The following is a 14696-nucleotide window of genomic DNA, read 5'->3' as shown; positions in this document are numbered from 1 at the left end:
TTGCCTCCAGGACTACTTCAGAGCCTTTTCTATTTTCTGGAACTCCCAACCACAATATTTCCATCTATCGCCTACTCTGTCTGCCTTAAGTGATCCCTGAAAATGTATTTCTTCAGGGAAGCCTATCCCGCCTCTGAACTTTTACTTTTTCCATCAACTTATCTCTCTCATCTTGGGTTTATTACTTTTTGTATCTATTACCCCGTCTATTTAGATTGTCAGCGCTCATGAATAGGGCCTGCTAAACCCACTTGTATTGAATTCTATCATAACTGTGCTGCCTCTCTCATTTGTAAAATACTGGACAAACTGTTGGCACTATATAAATCCTGTATTATATTAATAAAAATAAAAATAATAGTTTGTTGGGAGGATAAAAGGTAAAACCTGGGTAAGGCATCTTCCATCATACATTATAAAAAGGCCCCTCATATCCCGTTGGGCTCAACATGGTTTATCTTACCTGGGCAGCCCCAAGCTTAGACCAGTCAGGCTTAAGGTAGTACAAAATGCCTTCCGTAGCACCTGGCAGCATGGCACCACGGACAAGGAGGATAAGTAGAACCACGTACGGAAACGTGGCTGTGAAATAGACAATCTGTAACAGAAACAAATCGTGTTTAGTGTTTTATTATAGTTAAATATTAATACCGAAGAACACTAAAAGGTAGTAAAGGTTTGGGTGCCATTGGGTATTACAAACTTTTTGCTGCTTTTTGTAATTCATATTTGATTGTATTTGTGTTTGTTTTTCTTGAATGTTGTATTCATATTCAAGTAATCTCAATGCATAAAGGATGCTCACTTATCACAGTTCTGTCGCATACTTAAAGACAGTCTAGCCATTACGTGATAATCTTCATGTCACAATGAATCAGTGTAAAGCACTTCCATTCAGAAGAAGGTCACTTCTAAGATGTGAATGAAGTTCATTTATTAAACAGACAGCTTGTCAAGAAGAGGTATTAGGTTGGCCAATCTCATTCAGCTGAGTACCGTTTCCTTGCTGAATAATGATATCTTGCTCATGGCTTGAGAAGACAATCACTATGATGAGAGAGAAAAAGCTCACTCGTTAAAAGGTGAATTTGCTGTGTCAAGGATGGTCACTCCTAATTAACTATCCCCTTTTGTTAAGAGGTATCTAAACCTTAACAATAAAATTTGAAGGCTTTTTTATATTATGTTTTTTGAAAATAATCTGTAGATCTTTCCAGAAATCCAGTGCTGTCTTATGTAGGGGATAAGCTGTCTTGGGCTTCAGGTTCGGTCTGCTCCCATGTTTGGCTGAACTTGTATATCAACTGTCAGTGCTGGGCTAATGAGCCATGGGCAGGGGCTTCCCCACCCTGAAGCTGTACCTACACAAAAGGTTGGCGATGTTTGTGACATCATTGACCTTATATGTCCACATAGCCATATTAGGTCAAATGTCATTGACCTAATTTGGCCATGTGTACATGCAGATGTGGGCCGGGAATGTTCTATAATTTTAGCATGTAGCATACATGTCTTATAGTATTTATCATACAAGTCTGTTATATGGTGGCCCAGTATTGAAAGAAAGATCATATTTTAAACATCTGCTCACTTTTTAATGTGTACATAGAGCTTGGAGATCCTTCAAACAATTTGCTAGATCGCCTTGTGATTTAACACTACACCTCTGTTCTTAGCTCTTAGCCAGGGACACAAGTTATCTCAAAGGATCTTGTGGTGTTTTCCATAACTACATAGGTTCTTATAGCAATGATTTTGACCTTATGAATGGGGAAACTACCGAGAAATACTACTATTACTTAGCTTGTTTGAAACCAGCTGAGCATGGTTGAAGTGACCATTAACTTTAACAAAGGGATCTTGTGGTATTTTCCATATCTACGTAGAGTCTTACATACTGGAAGAAAGATCATAGATTCTTAGTACTGGAAGAAAAATCATATCTTAAAGGTCTGCTCCCTTTTTTTAATGTAAACATTGAGCTTGGAGGCCATACAAAGAATTCGCTGTGTGGCTCATGATTTAACACTACACCTTTGTCCTTATCTCTGTTCTTCCTATCTCTTATTAGCCAGTGACACAAGTTATCTCAAAGGATCTCGTGGTGGGTTCCAAAACTATGCAGATTGCTATAGCATGTATCACACAAGTCTATTGCTATATGGTGGGTCAGTATTGGAAAAAAGATCATATCTTAAAAGGTCTCCTCACTTATTAATATGATTATGGAGCTTGTGAAGAATATGCTACGTGGCCCAGTAATTTAACACTACACTTCTATTCTTATCTGTATTCCTCTTATCTCTTATTAGTTGGTGACTTAAGTTATATCACATTTATGCAGGCCATAGATGGGTCATTTATTGGCCGAATTTTCGTCCGCACGAAAAATCGGCTGATATTCACGCCATTAGTGGGGCCAGCCCGTCGGTCGTTTTTCGCGGATGTCCTCATTTATTTTTATTGGTCATGCTGGAAAATCCACGAAAAACGGCCGTTTTTCGTGGACATTGGTGGCAGCATCAGCAAGGGGGGCAACCAATTTTTTGTTTATCGGCTGACAATTCGGCCAATATACGGCCCGTCTATGGCCTGCCTTAGAACCAACATGGTCAACATAACAACATAATAAGCTCAAGAGAGTCAACCTTTCCCACAGTTATATTTATGTTCTTCTCATTTACTAAAAACTCATTAACCAATAAATAGGTAACTGGTTGATTAGATTTAATTTCACACAGAGATAACGAGCTTCTCATTAGCAATTTAAATGGCCTTGTTAGTAGACACTCAGTGGACAAGAATTATTCATTACAGGATCCTCTTTCACACTAGATGTACTCTTTGGACACAGCGTCAGTCAGCATTGAACGAAGTCTTATGCATTTCAGATGAGCCATTAGTGGTCTAACTTGATTGCTTTGATTAAAAGCTCTTCAATAAAATGTATTACAAATTTCAACAAGCGTTAATGATTTTGTGATTATAGACTCAACAGCTTGTGTGGACGAGTAATGAGTTTCACCAGTAACAAAGTCCACCCCTTGTGCTCCGATCAATCTGTTGGCACATACATATGAGTTCAGAAAATTTCTCCCTCTTGTGTGAACTTTTAAATCATCGGACTGAGATGCTAAAAGCCATCCCTCGCCTTCCCTGAAACTCCCCCCCCCTTGCCATTATTTATTTGAAGGAATCCCTTATACTATACACACCTTAAATCATGCAGTCTTCTGGCTGGTTAGGTGATGTCACAGGTCCTTCCTCTTCTTTTCTAGTGGTGGTGGTGGTGGTGGGTGGTTGGGTGGTCTTTACTCCAGGACAGAGTGATGCTCATGTAATGACATGTCAGAGTCACTCTGTCCAGGAGTATTGTGAGACTAGATTGATTGAGGAAATACCCCATGATGGCTTGAGCTCACAGAAAGTGACTTGGATAACGATAGGCATCATTCAACCTGGAAGAACATTTTAGATGTTCTCTAGCTGGCAGAGCAGTGGGGTCATCATCTCCACCACGTCCAATTTGAGAACACTTAGCGTACATTGAGAAAATGCCGTCTGAATGGTGCCCAAGTCATGCAAGTGACCTTCTTTGTTCAGTAGTCAGCAGAGCTGCCATTCGGCATGGGATCTAGAAGCTAGTGGAGGTCACTATAGTAGGGATGCCAACTACAGTGATTTTCAGTTTCCCACAGGTATGGAACATACATACTTACATTGGTCCAAGATGTAAAACGTGCCATTTTGTTTGAGTTCAGACCCAATTTAACGTTGCCATATATCTGAAATAATAATTTGGGTTGGACTGACCTTTAACAGGGTACCACAAAAATAGTGAATGGTAATAGACCTTCATATTGACCATTCTTTGGGTTGGATGCAGTTTGGTTACTGCAACTTGGTAAATTGCTTTCTCCCCTTTTAAACCACATCCATTGTCTTAGATTCACTAACATTATGTTAGAGGGATACTTTTCCTCACATTCCTTCTCTTTGTGTTACATTTGCTAGTGAACATGACCATTGTCCTCTGGTGTGTTAATCAGCAACGGGCTATGTCTAGAAGTGGGAGAATCGCTCCATCTCCCCCCTCCCTTTCTGCTTTCTATTCAGAAGTATATGAGTCCCAAGAGTGTGACCGGCCCTGCTGACCCAACAGATTGCAAGTCAGCAGCTGACACTTCAGGCATTCAGTAAGTGGGGAATTTTACATACAAGAGGCTCTCAGAACAATGCTGTAGATTTGTTACTGGGGAAGAAACGTTTACTGCTTTCCATCTGCTATAATTCAACATCCATTCACAAATCCTAGTTGTACTCTTCAATAGACAAGAGGAAGTTTAAATACATACAATCAGGGCTTTTTTTCTGCGGGAATGTGGGGGAACGCAGTTCCGGCACCTCCAGCACAGAATGTATGTAATGGCAAGGGGTGCTGGGAGGTCTATTGATGCTGGTGGCTGGGGGATCTATTGTCACTGCAGAAAATATATTTTTTGCATGTCGGTCTATTGTTGCTGGTGGGGGATCTAATGTTGCTGGGGGGTCAATTGTGCCTGGAAGGGATCTACTGCTAAGGGAGGGGTGTATTGATGCTGGCTGCTGGAGAGTCTATTGATGCTGGCTGCTGGAAGACCTGTTATTGCTGCTGGCGGCCAATTGTTGGTAGTTGTGGACCACCACAACTTGTTTACTGTGTGATTTGGATTCTCCCTCTGTCCTCCCCTCCTGTTTAGTGCTAGTTAGGTCAGTCCTAGCTAGATCCTTCTGGTTTCTTTTGTGTTCCCTCAGTCAGTGTCTGTACTTTGCAGAGACCGGGTTTAGGAAAGTCATTGTCTTTTGCATTTCCCAATACTTACTAAACTCTGTACTGCAGTTAGCAAAGGAAACATTGTATTGGATATTGAAGAGTTGAGCTGCCTGTGGATGGTGCTGAGTCAGCAAAGGACCGTGTGCAGAAGACTGGGTCTAAAGAGGAATCTCATTGCATAAAACAGAATTTGAAACAGAACATCCCCCTCCCGCAGCAGCATGAGGAATGAAGACAAGCAATGTGCTGCTGTTGGGACTGCCATTAAAGAAAACCTGTTCACTGTTAGCTTGCATTAGTACACTTGGCTGTGGATAAGGGGGTATCACCAGCAGCTGGGTGAATTTGATGTGGGCAGGGGGGCTGATCGGCACGGCACATGGAGGGGGGGCAATTTCTTGAAACGATCCCCGTATAGCTCTCTGCAGCAGCTGAAAGCTGCCTTTTTCTCCTATTCCTCCCATTGGCTCTCAGCTGCTGCACAGAAAGCCATACAGGGAATTTGTTCATGTAATTGCCCCCCTGCAACACTATTCACCCTTCTTGTGCACCATATATTTTCTTTTTTGGGGGGAAGGGGGGGTTTGCAGGGCCTTATCAGGTTGACTGTATGGAGCCCCATGGTTTCTAACAGAAGCCCTGTTAGTACACCACACCATAGCACAGACAGAGGGCAAAAGTTAACCCTTGTCTAAATTAAGCTTGAAATGCTGTTGAAAGAGGATACATCAATAAGAACAATGAATGGTGAGCAATCTGGCTACCATAGATTCCCCTGGAAATTCCTCTGATCATGAATGAAAAGGAAATTTTGATCGCTAAAAGAAAATTTCCTGTCTAAACTCTAAGCATAACATACAGTATCTCTGTTCCTATTTAAAAAAAATGGAAAATTTCAGCATCTCAGCTTGATAATGAAATCTTTGCATTAAGCTTTCCACTAATACTAGAATCCCTGTTCCAGCCACCTGCTGCTTATGTATTTGTCCCAGGACACGCTCTTCTGCCACCAGTATGGCCCCCCTAGGAAGACGGGACAGAAGACTGGATAAAGGGCGGCAATGACAGTTCAAGGGCAAAGCCATCCAAGCCTCTGCTGTGTGGTCTGATTCATTCCTCTTCATTGTTAGACTGTTGCTGAGCAATTGGACAAGTTCCCATTCTTCCACTAAGTTAAAGGGAAAGTCTCCATTCCAACAAGAATTGGTAATAACTACAAGGTAGGAATGCATCTGTGACTATCCAATAGCAGTCAATCTGGTTGGTTTTAATAACCACGCTAGAAAAATGAGAGTCATAATGCGACCATTTGGTTAGTATGACACTCACATCCTGCATGGAAACTGGGGGAGAATAATGTTTAAAGTGTATGTATAGCAGCCATTGTTGGGAGGGAAAGGCTAAAACCCCTTGCTGTTTATGTCCAGTTGAAGAGATTACCTTTCATTTCCTGCCCTGGAGACACAACAGGAAGTGAGAGGAAATATTTGCAAAGGTATAGATTTCCCTTCTTACTCAAGTGCCCCATCGGTAGATTTGCCTTCACTTCTGGATTTGACTTCAATTTTGTTCAGATTCCAGGTTGAGGTTCTGCAAACAACATACCTTTTTAAACAGGCTGTTAAGATATAGAAGAAAGTATCTAGGGCACCACCATTAGGTTGGATAAAGGACTGCATATAATTCATATGCATAATGTCTTATTGTCAGGACCCACATATAAACCTACAACTTCTGTCCTGTTGCCTGGTAGCTCTTCTTACTGAGCCACCTGCGATGCTGGACAGCTCTCTGCCTGACTTCTTAGGCAACCTTGCCTTGTTTCTCTTGACCCGTAAACCCTTTGCTCCTCCCATGAACTTCCTATTTAAGACTTTCCACTTTATGTTTGCCAAATTATTGTGTTCTCTCCAACCAATATCTCGCTCTTGTCACTCATTTTGCCATCTGTATCTTCACTACCACTCCTTATCAAACTTTGGCTTGCTTCTTGACCCTGCTTCTGCTTGATCCCAACCTGCAACCACTGATTACCAACCTTTGGCTTGTTTACAGACTATGCCTCTTGTTGATCCTTACTTGCTATATCTCCTACTGGACTCTGGCTTACTCACATCCTAGTATGGCAATACTGAGGACCACAACCTGGTACTAACACACAGCAACATCCATTTCCAGTTAGTGCTTAGACCCTGCACCTAGGATGAGCCCACATCATCTGCCAGGGTGACCTGCTTGTATACTTATCCTGCTGCTCGGTGGGAGCCTCTCTACTGCTATAGCTACTGGTCTCCGAGCCTAACCTCTGACACTTATTTACTTTACTAAAAATATTCTTAATAATTTTAGTTAAGGCCATTTTAAATAAAGAAAATATGTATTGTATATGTTTTATTTTAAGCAGCTGATCAGGGGCCCAAAATGGTTGTTATTTCATGGAACAGACTTGCCCAGACCTGTTTCTTTGATCTGTTTGGAGTAGTCGCCCTTTGAGGATATAATAGTTATTTGTAACATAAGCTTTTATAAAGTACATTTATCCAATTAATAAATTAGCTTCCAATACTCTTTTAAGTACCTTGTTCTAATAGGATTTTTAATGACATCTTGAGATCTGACTTGACATCTGTATGATACCACAATCTGTTATGTATATTCCAAATCCTTTGCTGTCAAACAGTATAAATCAGAGAATGGAATTTTCCATCACAGAGGCTCCTCCATCATTTGGCTGTTCGGAGGAAGTTGTGTCCAAAGTTCTCTCAGGTAACTCCCTTCCCTCTGGAAAGACCCATTGTTAATGACTATCACAGTGTCTGTAGAGCCATAGTTATCATGGCATGGATCATAAAATTCAGGAACTTTGAATGACAAGCTGGGCTCGATTCTGGCTATATCTTAAGGATTTTATTGTCTTGGCTTATCTTGGGGGAAATTGCATTTAATTAGTTATGAGGTTTGTTCCTAAGGTCGGCTCGATTTGTTTTTAAAGAGTGCTAGTCATAACTCTGCCCATGTTGGAATCTGAACATTAAGTCTTAAAGCTAACGAAACCTTGCAAAAATAAATTTGGAAGGTGGAGCTATGACAGATGTTCTCAGCCATTGTAACATGAAGGAACCCTTGAAGCTCTCTGGGAACCTCATCTTAACATTACTTTACTATTTACAGCTCACAGTACATTAGCATAAACAGTAAGTTGTAGATATAAAAATAAATAAAAGGATAAACAGTCAGTGATGTGTCTCTTTACAGTGGTGGTCAGTGGGGCAGAGTCTCATTACATTGGTGGTCATTAGAGAAAGGCCTCATTCCACTGATGGTCATCGGAAAGAATGTTACTTACATGGGTGGTCAGTGAAGAAGGATCCCTTTCCACTGACAGTCAGTAGGGAAGAATGGTACTTACACTGGAGGTCAGTAGAGAAGTACCTTATTCCACTGGTGGTCAATGAAGAAGGACCTCATTCCTCAGATGGTCAGTAGGGAAGAACGGTACATACACTGGAGGTCAGTGGAGAAGGACCTTTATTCCACTGGTGGTCAGCAGAGAAGGATCCCTTTCCACTGATGGTTAGTAGGGAAGAATGGTATTTACACTGTAGGTCAGTGGAGAAGTATGTTATTCCATTTGTGGTCAATGAAGGACTTGATTCCACTGATGATTAGTAAGGAAGAACTTACTAATCTTACACTTACACTGGGGGTTAGTGGGGAAGGACCTTATTCTACTGGTGAGCAGTAGAAAAGAATGGTACTTACATTGCAGGTCAGTGGAGAAGAACCTTATTCCACTGGTGATCAGTAGGGAAGAATGGTACTTACACTGGATGTCAGTGGAGAAGGACCTCATTTCACTAATGGTCAGTGGGAAGAATGGTACTTATACTGATGGTCAATGGAGAAGGACCTCATTCCACTGGTGGTCAATGGGAAGAATGGTACTAACACTGAAGGTCAGAGGAGTAGCACCTTCTTCCACTGGTGGTCAGTGAAAAGAATGGTACTTGTACTGGTGGTCAGTGGGGAAGGACCTCATTACACCACTGATCAGTGGGAAGCATGGTACTTACATTGGTAGTCAGTAGGAAGAAAGCCCCCCCCCCCCCTTATAGATAGCCAAAAAGATCATTATTGGTGTCAATTGGAGAGGCAGATACTGCTTATTTTCGCAAATAACCCCTAGCAACCTCTGGAGGAACCTTGATTGAGAAAAGCTGGAATAGGGCATTGTCACCAGGACCGAAAGTTAAAAAAAATCCAAAATGTTGAGTTGTCTCAGGAACAAAGTGCCATTTTTCCAATTGGGGCACTTATAGTTACACAGCTAATGCTGGCAGCTAATGCATAGTTATGCTGGTAACAATTGTTTAGGCAGGGATTTCTTGTCGGGTCTGCAGGGCAGGAAGTCTTCACTGGGACACAAATGGCAACCTCGCCCCCGCCAAAAAAAAAACAGGGGTCTGTTAAAGTGCTTTGCTAAATCTGTTGATCCTAACAGTGAGCTTTGCTCTCTGCCCCTGCTGACTGTTAACATTGTTCCTGGGTTTCTCTGTGGACCAATTAAACATCTTACCACTATACAATAGAAAAGATAGGAGGGGGTGTTCTATAGTCCTGTCCTAGCGTGACAACACTGTTACTGCATAGATACAGTACAGTAAATAAGCATTGTCACCCTAGGACAAAAAGTGTGTTACTGGCAGGATCAAGATAAAGAGGGAAAAATGGGCAGAACAAATAAAACTAATGCAGCCACCACATCTAAGGACTTGTGAGCTGCAACATATTCCATTTTTGTTCTTAGGTTTAATCTCTACCTTATCCAACGCTAAGAAGATAGATTTGGCTTTTTAATTCAGCCCTTGTGGTTTTACGGGCTGATTTATGACTGTGATTTATGTGCAGTGGGTACCCATATAGCAATAGAAAGAAATGGAAAGCCTCAAAAACTGTTGAAAACATATTTATTTTGTCATTTTTCCATGTGAATGCGCCAGCCTTTCATAAAGTGTGATGAACACAGGCTCGCCTCTGTCCAGCCATTCGCTTCAATCGCTGTCTTGTTTGGGTCTTTCAGAAGCAAGCACGTCACACGAGCCCACCCTCGCTTGCTGGTCGTAGGTGGAAAGTTACAGAAAGAATGGCTGTTCTGACCTTACTATTCTAAAGGTTAACATGATGCTTGTTAAAGGGTTCCCGTGCCTACTCATTTCGGAGAAATAGTCTTCATCAGCATTATTCATCAAGGCAGATAATAGGACTCATTTACATGTGTGGCCCTGTTTGCTGCCCCTCTGAAAAATGATCTGCATTGGATCGCCTTTCGTAGGCATTTGATATGCAGCTCAGAGCCGATATGTCACCTCCTCACCTCCTGTGTTAACCCTTAAAATCCCACAGCACTGCTCTGCAACTGCGTGTATTATATGTGATTGTGGTGTGGTCAGGGACAGGACAAGGGGTGGGCAGAAGGGGCGGCTGCCCTGAACACAATGGTTTATGGCAATGATGGGGGCACTGCTGGATGTACGATTCTCTAAGCTTGTACATCATGATGGGGGGGGGGGGGATTGCAGTTTGGCATCTCAGCCCTGGGTGCTGGATGACCTTGTCCCTCCATTGGGTTTGGCCCCATTACCTTGAATGGCTCATATTTAGCAGTGGTACTGCCTGCCAAATGCGACCTCTTGTATAAATGTTGCCAGTGTTTACCAACATGGCCGTTGGCCATCTTAACTTGTTTTTTTACTGCCCCATGTCTGAACATTTAAACATGAGTCAAGAAAGAGTTGAAACTGTTTGAGGTTTTATTTGCCATCTGTGGGGTAAATTTCTTTGCCCTCTGGTGATTGGTGCCACCTGGAACGGGAAATGCTGGGAAACAGACATTTCGGGCCATGTTCAGTGCTATATGTTCCTCTTTTCCCTGTTGACAACCATGTCTCCCATTTCCTAAGGGAAAATCTCCGCAATGGCATTGCAGATAAAATAAAATTGAAAATGTATGTAAATCCCAAGGGGCCATTCACACAGGGTGTAGGCATGCGTCTCCTGTACAGGGCTGCCTTTTACCCGAATAGAGATGCACAGTTGTAGTAGCTTGCATCCCCGTGACGGTATCCCATTCATTTCTTCTGGGAATGTGTGGCTGCACCGGCAGAGCCGTTGTGTCCTAATATAACATGTAGGCAGCTGTGGGTACGGGTTCCTGAATGCATACAGGGTGCACCCCATGTGAACGGGCCCTAAATCTATTTTTTCAGTATGTTTTGTGAATCTGTTGCAAAGTTTCTTAGGGGTTGCTAGGGTTTCTTGAGCATTGAGCAATTTCTGCCCCTTAGATCAATTGTGACTGACACCAAAGAGTTTTTCAGCTATCTGTAAGAGGGTATGCTTCCCAATGACTACTAATGTAATGGGGCAATTCTCCACTGATCGCCAGTGTAAGTGAGTCTTTCCTACACATACCACCAATCTAATGTCATTCTTCTCCACTGACCACCAATGTAAGAGAGCTCTTCACTGACCACCAATGTAAGGGGACACTTCACTGACCACCAATGTAAGAGAGCTCTTCATTGACCACCAATGTAAGAGAGCTCCTCATTGACCACCAATGTAAGAGAGCTCTTCACTGACCATCAATGTAAGAGGCCACTTCAATGACCACCAATGTAAGAGAGCTCTTCACTGACCACCAATGTAAGGGGGGCACTTCATTGACCAACAATGTAAGAGGGCACTTCATTGACCAACAATGTAAAAAGGCACTGCCTGACCAACAATGTAAGAGGGCACTTCACTGGCCAACAATGTAAGAGGGCACTTCACTGACCAACAATGTAGGAGGGCACTTCACTGACCACCAATGTAAGGGGGCACTTACTGACCACCAATGTAAGAGGGCACTTCACTGACAACCAATGTAAGGGGTGCATTTCATCGACCATCAATGAAGGAGGGCACTTTACAGACCACCAATGTAAGAGAGCACATCATTGACTATCAATGTAAGGGGGGACTCTTCTGCTGACCACCAATATGAGGGAGCAGTACAACTTTCAGGGTCTCTTTTTTCTGGCCATTACTATTATTTATTTAATATTATTATTATTGAAAACGATTTTGTTGTAAATAGCACCCCTTGGTGTCAAATATATATTATCTGTATTTTGTTAATTCTTATATGCACAATTCACTGTTCATGTTAAAGTGATTGTAAAGTTATTTTTCTAAAATAACAAACATATTATACTTGCCTGCTCTTTGCAATGGTTTTCCAGAAAGCAGCCCTGATCATCCTCTTCTTGATTTCCATGCCGATGCTCCTGTTTTATCCTTTTCTCCACCATAGGATGGTGGCACACATGCAGACTTGATCCCAATATGCGCTGTGTGTGTATATAGAAACACACAGCACAGCTCGGCCCTGCCCCCTTATCACTGAATTTGATTGACAGCAGCAGGAGCCAATGGCTCTCTCTGGTTTCAGTGAGTCCAAAGAGGAGGGAGAGAGCAAGCAGCGCCGCTGCTCTTGGGCACAGCGCTGGATTGTGATCAGGCGCATTGAGGGGGGATGGGGGCTGAGAATACTTTAAGGTGAAAAACCTTCAGCCGTTACAACCACTTAAATTTCCCATGAGTGGTAGATGTAATCATTATTGGCTTGGGTTCCCTGAGCCTTGAAACTCATTTCAAGGGTTCCTCTGTGTTAAAAAAAAAAGTTGCATTAGATTCAATACCACCAATCACACATGTCTCCTTTCATGTCGTAATTTGAACTGTAAGGAGAACAACCAGCATGTGATTACACCAGTATATTGACAAAGAAAGCAGATATGGAATGGGTGCAATCATCCATAGTAATCTACTACAGCCAAGTCAATGAAGAGATGATTGTCTTTGGATTGAAAAGGGTTTGATTATCATGTTCATCTTGACCAACATTATCATCCTCATCATCATCAACATCATTCTTTGTACTTTCTTATATACAAAATTAGAATTGTTATGGACCTTCAACAGCCCTATGCTTCTTACCTTTCCAGTAGATTTGACTCCCTTCCAGACACAGAAATAAACCAGCATCCAGCAGGCCAGCAAGCACAGAAGCAACTCCCAGTTTATAGAACCCAAATCGTCCAGGCCGGAGGAAAGCCTCAGCACTTTGTTCCTGGAAGAGTGAATGCACTGAGCAAATCTGGATCACACTGAGAAGATACACAACCTTATGTTAGTCCATAAGGGACATTCAGTGATGGGTCTAGTAAGATGTGGCACATGGACAGGAAGGAAAAGGGACAGACAGAGGATATATCTGAACTTTGAGTGTTAAACCTGTGTCTACACTAGATCACTGACTAAGGCTTACAACATCTTCAATGTGTTACTTCAGTCTTTGGGTGTGCACTGGATAGAAAAACCTGCTGGTTTCTTACATCTCTTACGTCCAGGTAGGACAAAATCCAGGAGCCAGGTAGTTACTGCTCCTTCAAAAAGTCAAGGTGGGACAAATTCCAGGAGTCAGGTAGTCAATGCTCCTTCAAAATTACTGCTGGTGCCTAACGTTTGTGGCTTTTTCTAGTTTTGGTCAATGGAGCTGGTTCCTATAAAAAAAATGCTGGCTCCTGAATTGGACAGACTGTGCCCTGGATTCCTTATATATACCTGGGTTGGTGGGTGAACTTTAAAGAGGTTCTGCCACTTAAATCGAGTAGACATAGTGATGGGTTCTCTTTATGATGGCCACACATGATTTACCAACAAGTATGCAGTAATAAGCCTGCCATACATAGTTTGAGATTTGGACAATTCCTGCTAAACTGGCCAAAATTAGATGATTGGATGCAGCCATTGTTTGCCAAACAATTTCAACTGTTTTTGAGCTGTTGGTCGCCCTGTTGGCACCACCTGGCTAAAAAAAACCTGAAATTGTTGGCCAAACAATGGCTGCATACAGTCAGATGCTCAGGTATTCTGACATCTTCAGTTTGGAATACACTAGCCTGCAGGGGAAGATCCTTCATCCGCGTGGTTTAGAGCGGATGGTGGAATCTACTTGAAATCTTTTGTTCAGTCCATTCAGTATGGCTACCCTTACAGCCTACCTAAATGAATTCAAACTGAACATTTTGTTTTGATTGGCAGTCCTACAACATAAGTTTTTGGTAATTACAAAGCGGAATGTACAGAGATTGTACAATCAAATTGTAACATATCAGTTTACGAGACCCCAGCAGATGCCCCATGGTAGTTTCTCTGCCAGAAGAAAATAATGAGGGTTTCACATTTAGTCTCCAAAATTGTATTTACAGTCTCTATAGAGAATCATTTGGCTTCAGTGTGAGAGTTCAGTGCAATTGGAAAAACATCTCCTCTCTGAGATTCCCACGGGATGTAAGGAACCAGCATGTGATTCAACTGGCCAGCAGCCACATAGACTGAAATGTACATTTTACATAACTGTTCTCATATCTCTGCATAGAAAACAGAAATTCCACTAATGCTAATCTATGTCTGTGTTTATTTGCAAAGTGACTGAACAGCTTCTTAAGTTTCTCTTGTGAATGTGAACGCCACGTTTTACTGCACGGAGAAATAGTGGTGCTAAGTGAAAGAATATCAACTACGATCATGGGCTGTGTGGTTTTAGCGTTTGTGCCAATAAATATGAACGATTAAGAAAACATTGACTTGCATAGTTAGTGCTTTTAAAGGAATTGTGCTGGTGTAGCTCTGAATTTTTTTTGCATGTCAGAAATAAGTAAAAAATGAGTATATTTTTGTAACTGTATTCTCTAAACGTGGAAGGCAGAAGTGTCCATGGATGGGATTCTTACTCAGCAGTGCTGACACATGGACACATGTTTTCTTTATGTTT

General features: G+C 42.0%; 1 protein-coding gene across 1 annotated transcript in view; it reads right to left on the bottom strand.

Moving 5' to 3' along the window:
* SLC6A8 (solute carrier family 6 member 8) overlaps positions 1–14696 on the bottom strand; it is a 97336-nt gene that overhangs the window by 30349 nt on the left and 52291 nt on the right. The window contains exons 4-5 of the mRNA XM_089674942.1: positions 12857–12989; positions 464–598 (exon numbers count right to left, since the gene is read on the bottom strand). Of these exons, the coding sequence (XP_089531068.1) occupies positions 464–598; positions 12857–12989 (268 nt within the window). The remainder of the gene's footprint in view (positions 1–463; positions 599–12856; positions 12990–14696) is intronic.

Source organism: Staurois parvus, unplaced genomic scaffold (assembly GCF_062004578.1).
Source record: "Staurois parvus isolate SC_StPar_1 unplaced genomic scaffold, SC_StPar_1.0 ptg000154l, whole genome shotgun sequence".
Taxonomy (NCBI): Eukaryota; Metazoa; Chordata; class Amphibia; order Anura; family Ranidae; genus Staurois; species Staurois parvus.
The sequence above is the reverse complement of the archived record's forward strand: the minus strand, read 5'-3'. Positions and strand labels throughout refer to the sequence as shown.